General features: G+C 45.7%; 1 protein-coding gene across 1 annotated transcript in view; it reads right to left on the bottom strand.

The window, feature by feature from the left end:
* FREM1 (FRAS1 related extracellular matrix 1) overlaps positions 1-21715 on the bottom strand; it is a 1195879-nt gene that overhangs the window by 857153 nt on the left and 317011 nt on the right. The window contains exons 9-11 of the mRNA XM_069626057.1: positions 14046-14390; positions 13236-13378; positions 11497-11693 (exon numbers count right to left, since the gene is read on the bottom strand). Coding sequence (XP_069482158.1) covers positions 11497-11693; positions 13236-13378; positions 14046-14390 — 685 coding nt within the window. The remainder of the gene's footprint in view (positions 1-11496; positions 11694-13235; positions 13379-14045; positions 14391-21715) is intronic.

Genomic DNA, 21715 nt, shown 5'->3' with positions numbered 1-21715 from the left:
AAGTTCGCTGTTCTGGCTGAAATGCCATTGTAATATCCTTTTAACTATCAGCTTCACATGTAGGGCTTTTTTCATAGAAGCATGCTAAAATGCTGCAATGCCATAGGAAAACACTCTGCGAACCAGGCCCTGCATTGTAATGTTATCACAGTGAGCAGAAATACACACGTCCTCTACTTTCCCCAACCACTTACTATTGTTTGCATTAGATGAGTTCTGAGTCAAGTGCATACCAGCCAACATTCTGTGACCAGAAATCTGTAGGAATCTTAAAGTTTCAAAAATAGTCAGGCGAGAAGGTAATGATAGGAATAGGGCGCGTCAGCAGCCCATTGTCATTGAATGAGCCCGCCGCCGCGGGTGCATTCAATGACAATGAGGTTCCTGCCGCGCCTTCTGCCACCACGCCAGCTCGGGGGAGCCCTTGAAAGACTCCCCCGAGCTGGCGTGGTGGTGGATAATAGCACCTTTTGTCAAAGGCACCCGCGGCAGAGGGGCGCATTGAGCCCGCCGCTGTGGGCGCCTAGCATGCCACACCTTCTCCCGCTACACCAGCTCAGGGGAGCCCTTGAAGGACTCCCCCTAGCTGGCATGGCGAGGGCTAATGGCGCCCTGGGGGGCATGGCAACCCGGGTGGTCGCCCGGCTCCCCCCCCCCCCTAAGGCCAGCTCTGCACAGAGGATGCTGATCATGCTGGGCCTTGCACCGCCTAAATCGGTAGGGTTGGCAAGTATGCAAGTGGTGTTTGTGCAATCTATGACCTCTAATTCTACATATATGCATTTGCATTCCTTTCAAATCGGTCGTAGGAATATATACGTGTACCATACATGGGGAGGTGGCTGCTGTTATATCCGCCTCACGTCCCGCATGCGCGGTGACGTGAGGCGTTCTGTAAATAAAGGGACAGCCCTGCTGGAAAGCAGGCAGTTCCGGGCACGAGCGAACACGGGAGAGTGGTGCCCTTTATTAGCTCCCGCACTGCGAACCAGCTGGGCCCAAGATGCGGGCCCCCCACTACTTTCTCTCTCCGCCGGCAATCACACAGTAGGCTGAAACTAATGAGGGCAAGAAACAATGTTCCATTCTGGTTCCTTCCTTAATAAACCCACGCAAAAATAAACCCACGTCAAATTGTTGTAACGCTTGAGTCTATAGTGTGGTGTACATGATTTACAGATATTTGTTCAAAAGGCCATCGTACATTTGCCAAAAACTGCAGATAAAATCCAGCAACCAGTCAAGAAGCAATATCTATCGAAAGCCCTCAAAAAACGTAAAGGCAACGTGCAAACTAGATAATATTAGGGACGAGGAATCTATAGAAAAGACCTGTTACCCCTTACTCTAACTAATACAAACAATGAACATGCTTTGACTATTTTTGGATGACCCCTTAGGTCCGTTCAAAATGGCCGATATATTACCTCATTCTAGCGCCCTATCAAATCACACACTGATTGTGCGTGTTTTACATTCATAATCTCTGAATGAAGGTAGAAACTATTGGATAATGAACAAGAAGGTATTTGTAGCTAAGCAACATTTTGAGGCGGCAAGGAAGGAAATACAGGAATTACAGAAATGGATCTCTGATTCAACATCACTGGTCATGTGTGCAGAGCCACCCTTAGGGGGGAGGTGAGCTGGGCGACCGCCTGGGGCGCCACGCCCCCCAGGACGCCTTTAGCCCCTGCCACGCCAGCTCGGGGGAGTCGTTCAAGGGCTCCCCGAGCTGGCGTTGTGGGAGAAGGCACGGCAGGCGGCCTTTTGGTGTAAAATGTGCCCCCGGCATCGGGCGCATTTAAATCCGCCCCTTTGCCGCGTGCGCCCCTAATGACAAAAGGTTCCATAAGTCCCCCCCCACCACGCCAGCTCGGGGGAGTCTTTCAAGGGCTCCCCCGAGCTGGCGTGGTGGCAGAAGGTGTGGCAGGCACCTCATTGTCATTGAATGCACCCGTGGCAGCGGGCTCATTCAATGACAATGAGGTGCTGACGCGCCCTATTTAACTTCCTCGCCGGAGCGAGGAGGTAAAAAAAATGCTGGCCCCTCCCCCTTCCACCCTGCCCCCTGTTAACCAGTGGCGCGCAGGAGGAGAGGGGGGTGCCAATTCGCCCAGGGCACTGCTGCCCTTAAGGCCGGCCCTGCATGTGTGATGCCTAAAAAGCTACCCCGTGGCGGTACTGCCCGAGTATTCATTAGCTGCAGCTAAAGCTAAAGGGGAGACAGAAATAACACTGCTTAATAAGATAGCTCGACAAGAATTCATCTGGAGCTAAAGTGATCCTCTGGGCAATACAGTGTCTGAATGTGTGGGGACGGAATTGAATTTAAAACAGCAAGACTTTTTGTAAACAGATTGCAAGAAAATGGAAGAGGAAAACGAGGCTGTCAAAGCTATGACCTTTAAATATGGAAGTTCTCAATTTGTGGCCTTACAGACGTTTGGCACTACAACTCCCATTATCTGTTGCCAAAGCCAGCGAATCAGTGGTGAATGACCATGGGAGTTGTAGTCCAAAACATCTGCCAGGAAAGGAATGAGTGACACCTATGCACAACTGCCAGCATCTCACAGGAAGTCATTTTAAATGAAAGGTTAGTTGCATGACCTCGAACGCTAACACTTGTGTGTTGGTGGTCCTCTGCATGCAATTTTAAAATCTCCCTCAGCGGAGTGTAAAAGCAAAGAGTAAATGAAGGAGAAATCGCATTTAATCTTCGCTATTACTTTCAGGTTTGGGAGAAATAAAACACTGCCTGTACAGCATTTTATAAGGATTTCCAATGGAATCTGCCAAGTATTTAGCCTGTGCTTATGTAAGGTGTATTCCATTGGAATCTTTGGTTTTACGCCTGCATGAAAACCTCAAGTGCAAATTCTCTTCCAAGACAGAGGAGGCAAGCAAGCAGTGATTGCATCTGCCCGCCTTGGAACGACAGCAATAATGTGCTGGAGCGTAAAAGTATTCCATGCTTTACTCTTGCGCTCGCGCACACTACTACAAAATGAACCCCACAATGATCATTACAATGATCATCACAGGTTCCTGTTCGACAAATTGCCAGTTGAGAAGTTCTCAAAGTTCTTCAAAAAACCTTAGTGCCAAGTCAATAGTTGTATATGAGGTGGTAATGCCACCTGCATGAGTTGGAAGAAACTGACCAAGCCAGTTTAAGGATGGTTTGATGCCCCTGATTTCCTGTTATCACTGAACTGTAGATTTGAAGAAAATTTGAAATGTTTTGGTTGAAACTAAGAATAATTCAGTTATATCCTCGATGTACAAATCTATGAGTTCCAATGAATAGGCCATAGGATATGTTTGCAAATTTGGTTTCCTCCACGTTGTAAACAAGCATTGTCAAAACCAACAATTTTGGCTCCTGTGTAGGCATGGGGGTGGGCATTTGCCCCAGGCAATGCCATCATGGTGTTGCCTGGCCTTAAGATATCAACAGCTGTCAAATGATGCAAGTGCCGGGGAATATGATGCTATCGCCTGCAAATGCCTCGCTAGTATTTATACAAAACTGTTGGATTTGCCAATGATTGTTTTGGACAGGACTTCAGTACAAGGAACAAATGCGGCCAAACGTATTGCTTATAAATCGGCTACATTCAGCCACTAACTCGCAGAAGACTGCCTCAAAATAACACTGGCGGGCCCAATTTAGCACCCATTTTGAGGTTACTATGTGATAGGGCTAGCGCAGTGAGATCCCAGGAGGGTGTGTTTGGAGCAGGAAGGGGTGTAGTGGGTGTGAACAGCAATACAGGTAAATTAACATGGCCCTGGGCAGTCAATGGGTGGGCACAAACCCAATGAAACCCACAAGCTGTGTGTCCCTCCTCACTTAGAAGAAGAAGAAGAAGAAGAGGCAGAAGAAGAAGAAGAAGAGGAAGAAGAAGCAGAAGAAGAAGAAGCAGAAGAAGAAGAAGCAGGAGAAGGAGAAGGAGAAGGAGAAGGAGAAGAAACAGAAAAGGAAAAAGCACACATAGTAAGACAGGAAAAGCAGCTGGTACTCATAGTGCGTTGGCTCAGAAAAGCAGACTATGTCAAACAAAGTGAAGTTGGTAGGAGATGTGTTGTTTGCAGCAAACAGCAGCCTCCATTCTGGCTGTGTAAAGTGACAGCATTTCCTTGTTGGTCGTTGTTCATAGGCCAAACATAATTTCTAGGATGAACACAAACACAATGTTTGAGAACCTCTCATGTGTGGGTGAATGATGTTATTTCCCGCCCCCCCCCCTACTGGGGAAACATAGCAGGGGATCTGAATTTGTGCGTCACTGTTTGGGGTGTGTCCTCTACCTCTAGATCTGCCTTGGTGCTGCTGATGCAACCCTGAAGAGTAGGTAGGTGAATGTTTGTGATTGAAACCCCGCAAACCACCCACTACTGCCGAGGAGCCTCTCTGTTGATAAAATCTTCCAGAGCTCTGCCCTAGGGTTTAAAGGTAACACGATCTTTTTCGCCCTTTCTAGGATATTGCCAACTGATTCACCAAAAAGTAGTGAGTCCCCAACTAGTTTGTCTAGTAGAGTGGCTTGTCTTTCCACCTTGAAACCTATCCCCCTCAGCCAGGCATGTTGTTTGATAACAGCTGCCGCTGCTACCTGACGCTCTGATGTTGCAGCCGCGTCTAAAGCATGTACTTTTTACTGCATATGCAGTTTAGTTCCCCTCCTGGAGGATCTGTGGAAGGCGGGTGGAAGCTCAGCTGGGATACCCTTCCCTAAGGATTCCCTGGCAGCCCACTGGGTTCTGTTTTGCCGGGCCATTCCTGTCCTTGCATTAGCTATACGCATACGATACGCTGCCGAGGTGGCAATCTCTCAGCAAAAATAATACATTTGCCTCCTTTCTTTATCAGGAGGGTACTCCATATTTGAAAGAGGTGCAATGGCCTCTTTAGGGCCATCTTGTATATCTGTGCAAGTATCTGTTATGTTCCTAGGCTTTTTAATGGTGTGTTTCCTCATTGAACACCTCCCCGCGCCTATTTTGTCCTCTATGTTCATGATCCTACCGGAACAACACCACTTTACTCAAGTCCTTCATAGACCAAACCTTTCAGTATTGTGATGTTGCCCACAACCTGGTGCTGGCCTGAATTGGAGTTATGACCATGATGTCCTCGATGCCATCTCCTTCTTCCTCCCCCCAATCCTCCTCTAACTCAGAGAATTCAAGTGGGCCCTTTCGTTGCATGGTCAAGATTAGTGTAGGCCCTCCCCCGGTGCGCATGCTTTTTTTGTCTGCATAGATTTTGGAGTAAATGCAATTTTCTTTGGAGCCCATTTTTCTCTTTATTCATGTTTTTTTGTAGGACCTGGGGTGTGTTTTAGTTTTCCAATAATGGTACATACTGCATCCAACACCTGGGCCCGGCCAAAAGCCTTGCGCTTAGGTGTCAACCTCAATCTTTCGGTGTTCTTTGAGCGACTGCCCTCCTGAGGTGTTTATGGTTACATTCATGGGAATGTTCAGCCTCTCGGGCACCAGGTTATTTCCCAATTGCTCAGTGTGATGACGAGCTGTTGAAACAAACAGAGGACTGGCTAAGAGACCTTACCCAATAGCACCTTTAGACATGGCTCTTCAGTGTAGCTGTCAACCACGACAGCCAAAATCTCGATGGTGAGAGCCTGCGCAGGAACAAGGGTCTCCACCTGGCCCGATTCATGTTGCATGGTGTATGCCCCCCAGCATGTTTGATCGTGCTCTCTAAGTGTCTTGGGTCGTAATTTTCGACATGCCTGCCCCCGAACCTCGGCGGTGTGCCTTGGTAAACAGTTGTTGCACACTTTGTGCGTGCCCTGCCAAGGGAATTTAGAGCTGCAAACAGGATAACATTTAAATGGGTTGTTCACCATTAGGGATTCAGGAATCAAAGGCAGCCCAGAGATAGGAAAGGGAAAGGAACAGAGGCACTCTTTGGGCCCTGAACAATAATAACTCTCCAACCACTCTCCCTAATGTTCACTTGTGCGGCAGTGATCGCCAAATGCTTTTGAGACTATTCTGCTTCTTTCTGGAGTTGATCGACAGTGAATCGTCACCAAAATAGGGATCTGATATTGAGCGATGATAAAGTTCTCATCCAGTCCACGATGCTGCAGCCAACCAATGGCAGAAAAAAAATTATCTGAGAAAGATGATGAGTCAAGATTCATAGGTCCTTGTGCATTTAGGATAGCGATAGTGTGACAAGGATGTCCCTGTCGATGCCCTATGTTTTGAAATTGAAAACACAAGATATAATACACTGAACCAACAACTACATGCAACGTATGTGAAATAAGCAGATTCAGAAGCCTTAGAAAAAGAAAAGAAAAATGTATATATATATATTCACTGACAAAACGTTAATTAGGTCTAGTGAAGTTAAGTGAATTTAACACAACCAAACCCTTAAAATTCAGTGGATGTGGGAAGTCCTGACCAGCTTAACTCAGTGCATTCCTATTGACGTCCCCCATAATGCCAATTTGAATGTCATTGTGGATCCCTTCTCTTACAATATTTATGTGCTCGTTTTTTTACAAGCCACTAATCATGGCCTTTGGCTATGGCCAGCGGCAACAGCCTTCGGCTGTGTCCACAGTACATGCTCCCCCAATATGTTTCTTTTGGACCCACTAGGTAGCCAAAGTCTTCAACCATGACCACTATAAATCTCTTTCAGGGCCACTAGTCAGGGCATTCTGCCTGGCCAGTGAGCACAGCCTTTGGCCGTGCCCACTGGATATTTTAAAGCACTACCAAGCCACTAGCCATGGCCTTAAGCCATGTCCATTTTCCATATTGCACCATTCAGTTCCATAAAGTAACCCAGTAGCCATATCCGTTGGCCACACCCATCACTTCCCACCTCACTGTAGCTGTAAAATTTCAATTCTTTTTATATTATCTAATTTTGTTAACTTTCTCTTTTTGAAAACTTTTTTTCTCATAACCGTGGTAATATTGGTAATGTACTATAAATAATCACGGTCATTTGTAGGCGCCAGCAAATAACCACGCTTATCCGTAAAAAGCATGCAAAACCTACAACGTTTCCCTGCCCTCCCAGGCACTCACCAAATGCCCCTTCCTCATACCATGCCCCCTCTACTGTCCTCAATTCCTTTGTTCCTCCAAAGCCCTCTCCCATTACCCCCAACACTTGTCGTTTTGTATGAAGCACTTTCATTTCCAATTGCTTTTTCTTTTATAACCACGGTTATCCCGGCGAATTTCCGTGGATATGCAAAAACGTTTGAGCTCTGAACTTGGTCCCCAGACCCTCCCCCCAACTCCCCAATTTCATATGATGTCCTCTTTCCCCCTCCCCACCTCTAGCCAGATGACTTTGCATTATTTTCCTTCTTCAAATGGCATTTATTTCCACTTTTTGTTTTCGGCTAATGCCGGTTATACCCGTTATAACTGCGGCATCTATTACATCAAACAAAAAAATCATTTTTTTTCATTTCTGAAAAGCCTCTCTGCTGCAAAGGGTTGCAATATGGAAGGAGGACATGGCCAGAGGCCATGACTGGTCTGCCCAAAAGAAACCTAATGGTGTGGCCATGGTCAAAGACCATGACTAGTGGCTGTAAAAAGACTATGGTATAACAAAACCCTCGAAATTCACTGGAAAACCTTAGTTAAGGTGCCGTTAAGTTGCACAGATTTAGCACAACAAACCCCTTGAAATTCAGTGGATGTGGAAAGTCATGACAAGCTTAAACTCCCGTTCCAAAGCCTATGAGAACATACATATTATAAGAGACATAACTTCCCACATGTGCTGAATTTCAATGGTTTTGTTGCATTAAATCTGTGCAACTTAATTGCACCTTAGGTAAGGTTTCATAAGGTGAATATATATTATTTTTCATTTTTTTTCTCTTGCCCAACCCCTGTGCACCATCTGAGTGCCCTGTCTACAAGACAAAGCTCCCTGGGCCTACAACACTCAGGAGTCTGTCTACAAGTCTGAACCACTTTGATTGGCTCCCAGAAGTACAAGCACACTGCCTCCCTTCTTCAGTTTTCCCTAGACATCGAGACCAGGTGTCTGCTGCTTTTAGCCATTGGCAGCAAAGGGAAACTGTTAGGAAAGATTTTCTTTCTGCAACTTTCCCTTCATAGTTTTCTCTAGAACCCTATTCTTTTTGCTCTGTTTTTGATCCTGTTGTGACTTTTTGAAGGGAAATAACGCCTTCAGCTTCACCTCCCTGGACCTTTGCTCAAATGTTGTGGGGAAAATGATCAATCCTTCAGAATATCAGTACTGTCAATCTTTGTTGGAAGGTGGGAGATGGAGGACAAAAACTAAAGGGCTGTATGGCAAGTAAAAAGCCTTTGGTCTAAGCAAGCATACTCCTTGTCCAAGACCAGTGTGATCTCCCACATCCTCATTCATTAACTAGGAAGTACACAGAGACCTCCTGGCCACTGCCCATAGCTCGGAGGGAGAGTACAAGAAAATATCCTGGCAGGATCCTTATACAGTGAAGGAAAATGCCCCAAGGACACCCTCTTACCCACCAAACAGTGCAGCACACATCATTTTCCATTAGGAGAAAATCATGGCTCGTGAGTGACAGTTCAATTAGGGATAATTCATCCTGTGGTGTGCACATTATACATTATCAATAGTTTTGTTATGTTTAGAGGAAACAGTATAGCTTAATACACTATATATAAGTGCAGCCTTCGGTGTAGTGCACATTTAACAGAACCACTTCTAAGTGATCCCAGTTGTGGCTGCCATTTAAGTAGAGTCATTTAACCAGGATTGTAACGTTGCATCTTTAGTTTTAGACCAACATGCAATTCCTGGCCAGAGATAAACAAAGTACTCTGTGCAAGTAGATATTTAACTGCCACAGGTGTCACATTAATTCACTCTGTGAAAGTAACAGAGCATGAGGTGATGCATGACTCAGCTCCAGTTTGGGCTTGTCTTTCAAAATGGCACCCAAGCCGATCCAAAGCCAGGCATTTGGATATAACCAGGCTCAAGCCGGCTTTGGCTCCCCCACCTCTAGTTCAGAGGCTAAAGAATGAATTCAGATTGTAAAAGGCACAATGCCCTTAGATGTCACAAGTCCCACAGGTTTTACAGGAGACACATTAAATAATGTCAGTGACTGCAATTGTAAAATGCCCCTGTCTGTATATTCCACACTGCACTTCATTTGCACAATGCCACAGATTAACAATGCCTCCAATGTGTACAATGTTGCTATTCTCTAAAATGCACAATGATGCAAATCTTAGATTGTAGGTTTCCAACAGCATGCCCAACGCCCACAACCTACACGGTGCATCTGTCCACAGATTATTCCTTCACCTAAACTGTACAGTTGCCAAGATTAAAAGAAATAATGCAGTCACAAAACTGTCTATCTTCCAGTCGCCCGATTGCACCCGTCTCACTTGCAAAATTAACCCATGCAGCACCGCACTCCAGATTACACATGCCCCAGATTCACAATGCATCCTAATTGCATTGCCCTCTGCACTGCAACAGCCCCTATTGCACAATGCATTCATATTGCAATGTCCTCCAAACTTCAACTGTCTGAACCGTACAATCCATGCATATTGCAGCAACCCCCATTCCACAATGCACAAAGGTAGATTGTAGTGCACTCCAGACTGTGCAAGCCCTCGCTGGCCCTTCAGATTTCACTTTCCACAGATGTTCTAATGTTCACAGATAGCACAATGCCCCATTGTTTGCTGTTTCGTAGTGTACCACATCTACACGCATTCCCCGGGAGCACGTACCTTCTACAGAGCACTGTCGAGCTGGGTTGTGAGGGAGGGTTCCCGACATGTCTACCGCACAGTGGGGGTGTTTTTACGGATGGCAGCAAAGCCACTATATACCTTTCTGGTCTGCTCCACTTCAGGCAGGCTGTCAGTGGTGTGCGGATGGGCGGGGGCCATAGCTGTGGCTTTGGCCCATGTGACAGCCTGCCTGAGGGTGCTCAATGAATTACATCTCCGCCACTAGAGCAGATTCTCCAGCCCCCACCTGCATGCCTAGTCAGCATCCGCTGTCAAAAAGTACACACAGACAGTGGAGTAACTTTGTGAAAATGTTGGTGGGGGGCATGACATCTAAATGAAAAGGGTCCCTGCAAAATGAGTGGTAAAAACTGGTGTGCCACAAAATGTGGGTGGAACAAACACCTTTGTCCCCCCTAAAATGACACCCAGTGTACCCACTCTGAATAATGCGGCTGTGTTTAGGTCAGTATCAGTGCTTCTGGGCAAAGAGACATGTTTTCTGCCAGATCTACGTTATAACACTGAATCCCAAAAACTGGAATTACAAAATTGCGAAGCCCACTTGTTCACATTTTGTAATTCGATTTTTGGGGATTTAGTTTTTTTTCCTGCTTGCCATTTAATGTATGCGAGGGACTCCCCTGCAACCCATGCAGACCATACCACTGAGCTAGGAGATTGGGGGGACAAGCCTGCAACCCCTGCTCTCCTTGTTAGGTATTATGGGCTTCCATTTTTTATACCAGGTCGAATACACAGTAAACGTGCATGCTACCTTTTTTTTCGAAATTATGGGCTAAACCCTTCCCTGCCTCGCTGCTATTGCTGTTACTGCACCCCACCACCAAACAGTCTAATTTTATGGCAAAATAAAAATCTATTGTGTGGCTGTTGTGTGGTGGTTGTCCTGCCTCACCTAATCACAGGCTCTCCTCCACACCCTGGAGCCCGTGCAGCCTCACAGCTAGTTCCAACCCCGGCAAATGCTTCATTTTTCCTTATGGTTGATCCAGTCTTGGACCCAACTCTGTCTGCCTGTGCTCTGCTGGCCTTGAGGGGAGCAGTGGAGGGATCCCAAGGATCTCTCTCTCTCTCTGTCTCTCTCTCTCTCTCTCTCTCTCTCTCTCTCTCTCTCACACAGAGATGATTACAGTCATCGTTCCTCATGGCTGACATGTCAGGTCCTCTAGGAGGTCCAGGCTATATAGAGTAGGTCTCTCAGTCATTGCTTTGGGCTCCTGTTCCTTCCACTAGCTCATATTTTCTTGAGAACTTTGGGATAAGGTTTTGTGATGTACAGGGCAATGATTAATCTCACTAAAAAAGCCTACAATTGCAGTCCTTGGACATTGACACAGCATTCCCGATTATATAATTTACTAACTTTTTCCTGAATGTTTAGAGAATTTGAAAATGTGCAATACATGGCCTCAGAAAAACTGAAAGTGGTACATCAAGGCTTGCTCTTCCAAACATCATGCACCACCCTAGGCTAACCTAGAAGTGAAATAGATCATTTGGGATCATACGTATTATGATTTGTGACTGTTAGACAATATCCCAGAAGTCATAGCTCATGTCCATCTCTGCATGAAGGAAATAACAGAAGCTTTGCAGGCCAAGAAAGAGGGGAGCTACAGTGATCTGCAGATGTGTATGGCCTACCAACTCCTCACCTATCATAAAAGAGTTGCATACCTGGATGTGGAAGTGAAAAATGGTGGGGTGCTTATGGAATAGGTGAGTTCCCTCTGAGGCGACTCCAGGTCTACGAAATGCAGGTGCTTTTTAGTCAGATGCACAATCTCGGTTTCCTTCACTGTCAGATGTCGGACCGTCCCCAGAGCCTCCTTCGGGAGCTGGTCGTCTACGGGAGTGATGTGCACAACCACCACCTGCGAAACAAAGATGCGACATTGCTACATTTGAATCACAAACTGTAGACAAGCAAAGTGTATTCCTCACAAAACAGCTCCTTTTGAGACTTTGATATTCGATGGTCACAATCTCCCCGGAACATTGTCGTACAGTATAATCTTGGCACAAACATCTTCCCAGCAATAATCAGGACATGTATTTAATGTCTCCCTAGTCTAAAGCAACATGAAAGAAATTGGCCAAGTCAGCCATCGTGCACTTGGTGCGCAAATGCTATGAAATGGAGTTAGACCAGAAAATGACATCAGTATTGGAGTAGATGTGGTATGCTTGATCTTGGGCTTCGCCATCTAGCACGCCCCAGAGCGTGCTAGAGCTGGAGATAACATCAGAAATGACTCCAGGCCTGGAATAAGCAGGGAGTATTCGATGATTACTCTGGGCAATACTTTTTCATGTTGATATTAAGATATGATATGATAGGTTATTTATAATGCGCTTAATACCGAGAGGTTTCTAAGTGCAGACCCGGAGCTATCCTCCGGAGACGATGACACAGAGATCATGTGTCAGAGTCGGAGGATGGCGATATTTTTCTTGGCGGATTAGTGTGCTATGTTATTGCTGGGGTGATGTGTGTATCGTGATAAGGCCGGCATCCTGAATATTATCTAAAACCATGGATTCAGGCAAGTGGAATACAATGGTTGTATCGCATATTCATGAATGGGCCTGAGCATGTATGTCTGTAGAAGAGATGTGCCCTTCCTTATACATTTGAAGCTCGGTGACGCATTCACCCTCAGGAGACATTTCCCAGTGTCTGATGAATTTAAAATTGGTTCCGTGACTTGTGTGCACTGCTTTGTCGGAGACATTGATAAATCCATTTAATGATGTTCGATTCCCACATTTATGCTATTTTGGTGCAACTTTTACATGCAAAAAAGGCAAATTCAAGCCAAGAGAACAGACTCATTTCCGCCTGATATATTCTTAAAATGTCCCCAATTGAACTTTAAATGTTGATAAAAAAGACACTTTGTAAGTTAAATATATGCTAGTGGCAAGCAAACAGGTAGTCTTTTATGTTGAATGCAGAGACTGTGTTGTGCGTCAGGTATTCTCTTTACGAATTTCAATTTACTCCCTTACCGCATACCGGGTCCGGGTTGTCGGAATGGGTACTTACCGGGTCATTCCAACCTTGGAGGACCCGGTAAATCCCCATTCTGAGAACCATTCCCCATTCCCATTCGAGCCCCCATAGGGCTCAATGGGGAAGGAGCTAATAACGGGCCCGCTAACAGTGGGCCCGTTATTAGCTCTTTGGTCCCTTAGCGGCTCCCGCTAAGGCCGCCTGGTAAAACGGGGGCGGGACCTGGTAGCAGGACCCACTAAGGGACCTCGTAATACGGCGGTAAGGGGTTAATGGCAACAGCACCCTTACCATTGCTGTTAACGCCTTACTGCCAACCTCGTAATGAGGCCCTATGGGTCTGTCTAAGTCACTGCATGCAATCATGATTCTGAAGACATTGTAACATGAAACACGGTACCTGAGGCCCCGAGAGATTGGGCGGATCGTGGCTGTCAGACAGAACAAACTCAAAAGTGTCCTGGAACAATTCTCCTCCAAGATGACGATAATATATAATCCCATTAAAGAGGTCTCTCTGCAGGAAGCCTGTAACTGCATAACCTGTGATGAACGAACGACACACAATATGGATTAATGGTAATATCTCACATGCCAAATGGTTCCAAACTTTCAATGATACTTTTGATATGTACGCAGACTTTGATCCTATACGTCAATGAGATATAACTTTCTGAAAATATATTGCCAATGTATACATGGTCACAAGACTAAGCTACCAGAATATATTTGTGTTTCTGTCAGTTGGCTGCTTTTTGAATTTTAGGCAATATTCTGCAATATAATTTACTGATATTCATGTAAATCTACTCTTATGGAAATGTAATTGAAACTCAGTTTATCAACATAACTTTATATTCGGAAACAATCCACTGTCATTTTAGAGTGACAAAAATCCTGGGAATTTAAGAACCTGTAGCGAGTATACACACATCAATCAATATTCTACAATTTTCATTTGCAATTCAAGAACATTTCAAGATGGAATCTGACAATGGAGACAAAAGTCGGGATCACTAATGAGAAGGCATGTCTAAGACTTACTTTCCAAAAGAACATACATGTATTTAAGTTTTCCAAGTAAATACAGTAAATTAATCCACTCTAAGTATGAAAAAAGAAAATCAAATACATATGTTAAGGTCAAATATTTTTAGTGATTGAGGTTTCTTCTTTCATAAAACTGCAGTAAAAAAACAAAATCATTTACCAATACGATCTGGGCCTGGCTTTTTCATGATTTCTCCAGCCTGGGATGGTTTGGTGATATTAAAGCGTATGTAGTCATCACTTGAGTCCATGTCCGAGGCTTGAAGCATGGAGCCATCAATCAACACGGTCTGCCCTTCGTGTAGCTCAAAGGCCACGTTGGTAATGAGAAATGGAGGACTGTCGTCCTTGGGAAGAATATTGATGGGGAACTTGTGCCTGATACTGTGGCGACCATCGAAAATGCGGAAAACCACAAAATCTTTGGAAGTATCACTGTCATCGTGGTGGTAGTGAACAACTCCATCTTTTATGTCCTTCACCGTAAACATAAAACCTTTTCCACCTGATTAGAAAAAATCAATAAGAAATTACTGACACTGTGGAAACAAAAGAATTTGTCCAAGAAAAAAAAAAGATGCTAATGAAATCATGTATTCGCAAGATTTTGCATCCGGGCAGATTGCATGATGAGATACGCTGCTGAACATTAACGAGACCATTTTCTACTCCAAAATGTCTTATCGTTACAAATTCTACTTTAAAATTGACTGTCAAAATGGCCATTTAACCATTGATTCGCAGGAGATGTTTCTCTCTTTGAGGCATGGCTTTGCCCTTCTGGTGCATGAAGACCTTTGTTTCTAATGGTTCACCCCTCACCTCAAAGAACTCCGAATCCAAAAACGTAAACTCCAAACTATCTGGAGACATACACCCTCAGTTGAGAATAAAACTTTACTCGACAACCTTGCTAAAAAATATAAGAAGGAAATAATTCAAACCAAAAAAAGACACATTTAATGAGAGAATCCGTAAAGCTAACTCTAACTCCAAAGAACTCTTTGCCATCCTGCGGGAAATGGAAAACCTGATTGCTCCCACAGACAATGCCCCCAAGGACAAACAATGGTGCACCAGCATCCAAAATGACTTAGCTAATAAAATCACAACTCTACAATCTAAAATTGCAAAGAAGAAAGCGTCCCTGAGCTCCAATGGAACTCATACCACCCATCTGACAGATACACCTAGAACCGCTACACAAAGTAACTGCAAACCATTCAGATTTACCAACATATCCATATTGGAAACCGAAAAGGTGATATCATCCCTGAAACCATCTAACTGCCAAGGGGACAGCTGTCCAGCACAAGTTATTAAGGACGCAGCTAGAGACCTAGCACCCTTCATCTCCAAATTAATCAATGCTTCCATTAGATCCAGTACTGTACACTCAAACCTCAAAAAATCTTGGGTATTGCCTCTCCTTAAAAAACAGACCCTTGACCCTGCTATCCCTACCAATTATAGGCCCATCACCACAGTCCCATTTCTCCTTAAAATCATTGACAGAGTAGCCTACCTCCAGATCCAAAACTACCTAGGGACAAACCAACTATTAGGATCACGCCAATCTGGATTCAGACCACTACACTGTACTGAAACGGCCTTAATTGACCTTAAGACACAAATCGACGAGTTGAAGGATAAAGGTAAAACAGCTATGCTCCTCCTGCTTGACTTATCAGCGGCCTTTGACCTGGTGAACCATGCAGTGTTATGCAACCACCTAGCGTCCGCCGCCTACTTCTCAAGCAAAGCTATAGCCTGGGTACAATCCTTCCTAGCCAACCGTATGATGAGAGTGTTATCCCCCTTAGCCTCAGCGGACCCAATACAAATCACCTGTGGCGTCCCACAAGGTTCATGTGTCTCCCCCACAATGTACAACATCTTCACTAAGCCACTCTTCGACAAACTTTACAGACTGGGGGTAACTTATACCAATTATGCAGACGATACGCAGATCCTCATACCACTATCTGGCAACCTTGTCGAAGACACAGCTCTAGTAAACAAGATTTACCTCCTCATTCAGGCATGGATGGCCTCCCACGGCCTCTGCCTGAATGACGACAAAACAGAGATACTGATCCTGGGTACCGACTCTAACCTCAAAAAACTCAGCCCTAATTATCTCGCCTTCAACATAGATGGCAATATAATTAAAGTGGCAACCAAGGTCAAAACACTAGGTTTCTACCTTGATTCCCCATTATCTCTCAAAAACCAAGTCAATTCCTTGGCCTCCTCCACTGCTTACACCTGCAAATTAATCAGGGCCTGCAGACCCTACCTCTCCAAAACCAATTGCATCACACCAGCCAACGCCCTGGTAATGTCTAAATTAGACTACTGCAACGCCCTATATGCGGGAGCTAGTAAAACTGCCATAAACAAAATGTAAATACTGCAGAATAATGCTCTTAGAGCAGCCTTGGACATACCCCGCAGAGCGCACATTTCCAACATCAGGAAAGACCATCATTGGTTAAAAATTAGCGACAGTTCTCCTCAAAACGCTATATCTCACCCATAAAGGACTAAACAACACTGAGCCCCCATACATCTCGGCTAGACTGACCAGAAAATCTTCTAGTCACCACACCAGAGCTTCTAACCACTTCCTACTCGAAACTCCCAGATTCAGACTAACAAAAGCGGGTGGAGCAAGCTTCCCTGTTAGAGCTACCCGAGCCTGGAATGCACTCCCTACTGCATTGAGAGCGAATCTACCCTACTCTAGATTTAACGCAATGTGAAAAGCTGGCTCTGGACCAAAGACGACCAAAAAAATGATCCCCTGCTCTAGGCCCGGACCATTGCACAAAATTACCTTCATAATTACAGCTGAAACTAGACTATAGACTATCTCATTGCCCTTTGTGATGTGAGGCACCCACATCTGGTATCTTTCGTATATATGTATTGCATTTCGTTAATATCACCTGTAATCTTCTGTATGTATCCTATGTACGTATCCTAAGCTTAAGTATTCTTATTACTGCTGCGCCCGGCTACCCCTGGGTTTGGAGCGCATTATCAAATAATAAACTAAACTAAACTAATTCATATTTAGGACAAGAAAACATAAGATTGCAATTCTCTGATTGGTACATAGCAGACCTATCATGAAATGAAGGCTGGGGCAAATTCTCCCAAGTATTTCTGTGTCAGCTATTTATTTATTTATTGGGTATTTGTAATGCAACTATACACAATGGGGGTCATTATGAGGTGGGTGGTAAGGGGTTAATGGCGCCGGTAAAGGCGCTGAAGCCATTAACCCCTTACCGCCCTATTACGAGGTCTCCTCGCAGGACCCGGTAAGGATGCCAGGTAAAACCAGGCAGCCTTAGCAGGTCCCGCGAGGTGACCAGCATGCTAATGACGAGCCCGTTATTAACGGGCCCGCTATTAGCATGCTCCCCATTCCCATTGAGCCCTATGGGGGCTCGAATGGGAATGGGGATGTTCAGGGTCTGGGTTCCTTGAATGAGGAATTACCAGACCCTCCAAGGACGGAATGGCCCGGTAATTCCTCATTCAAGGAATCCGGACCCGGTACTCGATAAGGGGGTAGCCATGCCGCAAATAGCAGCATGGTTACCTCCTACCGTATAATGAGGCCCAATGTGTTTCCAGGCGCAAAAAAACAAGAGGGTGGGGGAACAGGGAGGACAAAACAAAAGCAAACCTGCTAGGCCTTGTGAAAATCGGATTGTGCAAGTGCAGTAAGAGAAGTGCAGGGGAGGCGAGAGGGGGGAAGTGCTGGTAGGGCCCTTGAGAAAAAGTGAGTGCCGGGGGGTAGGGGGAAGCCAGGGAAAGCAGAGAGTGCAGGGGAAGAAAGGTCCACAAGCTAAGTGCAAGGTAAGGGTCTGAAAGGGCTACAAGGGTGCAGTCTCAGCCAGCCTAGTGGGGGGTGAGGGGCCCAGAAGGACAAGTGCAAGTTGAAGGGGGTCAGAGACCAAGTGCAGGGGTAGACTGTATTTGGGGGGCCTGGCACCTGTAAGACTCTGAAGGAACCAGGCAGCCTGTCAAGAGGCAGGCAGGGACATTAGCAGGGTAGGGGGAGATGGATGGAAGAAGATAAAAGGAAGGTCTTGAGAAGCTTCCAGAACTTAAGGAGATCCGGCTCAAGTCTAAGAGGGGCAGGGAGGCCATTCTAGAGGCAGGCACCTGTGGAGGCGAGAGATCTACCCCCCACTCTCTGCTTGGAAAGTCCTCTGATCTGCAGAGAGTTAGAGCTAGATGACTGAAGAGCTCTAGCAGGGAGAGAGAGTTGGGTGTAGAGGGGTCCCAGGCCCCAGAAAGCCTTGTGGATGATGCAGAGGGTCGTGAACTTGATCCTCGCAGCAACTGGGAGCCAGTGGAGAGATTTTAGGGTTGAAGAGATATGCGGTCGCTGGGCTCGAGGCCAAAGATAAGTCTTGCAGCTGTGTTCTGGATAAGATGATGTGGGCAAAGGGAGGAGTTAGGCAGTTTGAGGAAGAGGTTGTTGCAGTAGTCCAGCCTGGAGAGGACCAGAGCTCTGGAGACATTGAGTTTCTGGGGGAAGGTGGGGAAAGGAGAATGCCTCTGAGGAGCTGCAGCTGGCAAAGTCTGTAATGTGAGGAGAGAAGGAGAGAGAGGATTCGAAGATGACACCAAGGTTTTTTGACTCACAGGAGAGTGAGGGGACAGGGCCCATGGAAGGTGGCCAGAATGTGGGAGAAGGGGCCCCAATGATAAGGATCTCTGGCATTAAGGCAGAGATCGTTAGCTGTGCACCATGCCTGATTAGCAGGTAGGCATTCAGGAATGAGAGAGGAAGAGGAGGAGGCAGAGGAGGGGAGCTTGAAGGAGAACTGTGTGCCAACAGCATAACGCTGGAAGTTAGGAGACAAGGTGGAGATCAAATGGGTTAGAGGGACCAGGTAGATGTTGAAAAACCAAGCGAAAGGATAGAGCCCTGGGGGAAACTGCAGGTGGAGAGATGATGGAGCGAAAAGGGCTCAGTTGAACCTGGGAAGGTTAGTCCGAGAGTAAGAAGCTCAACTAGTCCTGAGCCAGGGCTGTGATGCCAAGGATATCATGGAGCTGATTTATTAGGGTGGCATGATTGACCATATAAAAGGGAGAAGACAGGTCAAGAAAGATGAGAACAGAAGGAGATCTGGAATATAGATTAGAGAGAAAGTCTTCACAGGTGTTCAGGAGAGCATTTTCAGTGCCTCTGGCAGCTCTGAAGCCAGACTGGTGGTCGTGGAGAAACCAACAGAATCAGCATGGTGGATAAACTGGGAGATAGCCAGATTCTCCAAGGGTTTTCCCAGGAAGGGGGTAATGGAGATAGGACAGTAGTTTGCCAGACAGGAAGGGTCAGCAGAAGGGTTTCTGAGGAGATGATGCACAAATGAGTGCTTGAGGAGTGAGGGGAAGGATCCAGCGGCAAAGGAGTGAATTAAGAAATCGGCCAAGGCTGAAGCAGGGGAGACAATGTTGTCCTTGATAGTTCTGGAGCAGCAGTCTGGATGAGACTTTCATAGAGCTTACTTGTCTAGAAACGTCATCAGGTGTTATGGGAGAAAAAGAAGAGAGTAGGAGGGAAGTAGAGAGGGGGTCAAGGGAGACCTGAGATCAGGTGAGGGAGAATGATAAGGAGTAGAGGAGAGCGAGGACAAGATGTACTGAGGTTTAGAAATAAAGTGAGAGGCCAGAGAAATGCAGAGGGCCAGGGAAGACAGAGAAGAAGTGGAGACTGCACTAGGGTTCACGAGTTCCTTGCATATTTTGAAAAGTTCAGCCATGTTGTTAGTGGCCGCATAGATGTGGGCTTGGAAATAGCCCTTCTTCTTTGAGCAGATGGAGCGACTGTATTGACTTTGGAGCTGGCGTCAGGTCAGTTTGTCAGAGGATGTGCTCGAAGTCTGCCACTTTTGCTCAGCCGCTCTGCACTTATGGTTCAGAGTGGCCAGTTCGGGGTCATACCAGGAGTTGCACTTGGTGGCAGGTTTCATGCAGATTGTCATGACAGGGACAAGAATGTCCAGAGTGTTGGAGATGCAGAGTTGAAGGTTAGTAAGGGCTGTGTCAGAGTGAAAGTCAGTGGCAGGTGTAGGAGGGCGAGTGAAGGTGGCGGCAAAAGCGGCAACTGACAGTCACTAGCCAATAGTCAGTAGGAATTGCAGCGATGCTGTCATGGTAGCCAACGGCAGGCAGCTCTAGTGTAAAAGACATGCAAGTATTCGCCCATCCCATGTATCAGTAACATCCAGGGTGCCCATCCCCTCCATTGCAGCAGTAGCTTTACTAGCTAGTGATATGCCTGCATTACCAGCTTTCTGAAGACCCTCTAGCCCCTTCTCCCACCCCTTCCACATCCGGCTCACTGCCTGTATTTCTTGCTTGCCCTCACCTGCCCATAACTTGACCTGTGCCACGCCACCACTATGTCCTAGAAAAGGGGTTCTTTCTTGAGTTTCCGGTGCTTTGCTGATGCCGGTCATCCTTTTGATTTATTTGGTAAGCAAATGTGCAAACGCTGCATTATCCCCTTTAACAAAATCAAAAAGCGATTAACACCCCATATGCTTTGCTTGGCTTCTGATTGTAATAAAGTCATAGCTGGTGGCCCATACTGGCTGGTAACAGCAGTGGTGCCCTTGGTAAAGGCTCTTGCTTTGCTCGCCCCGTTACCTCCAGCTGATCGGACATTAGCAGCTGTTACGGCCCATTCCCATGTCTTAGCTGCTAGATATTACCCAGACCTTTTGTACTCTTGGAAGTTTTCCTTTAAACCTGCAGAAGAGTCCACCACAAATCGTGCTACATAGTCTAAAATATAAAATAATAATGGGCGGACAACAACAACATCAATTTTCTTAGTAAGTTGCTTTGGAATAGACTCATACCAGTGTCCGGTAGGACACCCTATTATATAGCATTCTTAGCCGGTCTCAGGTCCTCGACCATGCAGGCTGATTTATAACTTTCCTGTCAAGGAATTTGCAACCACTGCATCATACTTTCCATTTTGCAATATATAGCTGCAAGTCATAATGTGTAATCCATAATTTGATTGGTACTAGGAATTGGCTTAATTATCTAGAGATGCTCTTACAAACAGCTGTGTATCATTGGATTAGAATGACAAGTAGTGTCAAGTAGACTCTGAAAAATACTAGAGAAAATGGTGAGAAACAAGGTACTTTGCAGGTGATAACATCTCCTTGTGATATGACTGCTCCCATCAAGACAGGCTTGGCCAACAAGAAAGAATGATCCATGGTGTTGACGCTCTAGATATGTCTATTAGCAATACAAATCCAGCCTGACCATCGTCCACAATCCTCAGAGCCTCATCCCACAGGTCAACAGCAGTGTACTGTTCCGCACAGGTGCGCTGAAACACTGATTTATGTGAACAGATCATACACTGAAAAGGGATGAAGAGACTGCTCATCCCAGTGGATGGTTGTATCTGTTAGTACGAGTGGCAGGCCGTACTAACCGACACAACCATATTGATGCAATGCAGTAGCAAAATGTTTACCCAACAAGGACCTTTATCACAAAAATGACTTCCACCACAAAAATACTGTGAAGAGCCCACCAACAGCCTATAAGTCCTTACTGCATTAATGCCAATGAACTCTGTCGCACAGGGTGGATAAGTAGCAGGGAATGGACATTTTGTATCCCACGAATACCCATCTCCCAAGCAATAGAAATCATTCTAGATTTTCATGAATCCTTCCTGTCCCCTCACCTCTTGGAAGACCCTTTGTAACAGGGTTATTTTCTTATTTTTGCACCGCTACCTGTATATGCTGATTTATTTATCAA

Source organism: Ambystoma mexicanum, chromosome 6p (genome assembly GCF_040938575.1).
Source record: "Ambystoma mexicanum isolate Mex_15411 chromosome 6p, UKY_AmexF1_1, whole genome shotgun sequence".
Lineage (NCBI taxonomy): Eukaryota > Metazoa > Chordata > Amphibia > Caudata > Ambystomatidae > Ambystoma > Ambystoma mexicanum.
Note: the sequence above shows the minus strand (reverse complement) of the source record. Positions and strands in the feature narration are given on the sequence as shown.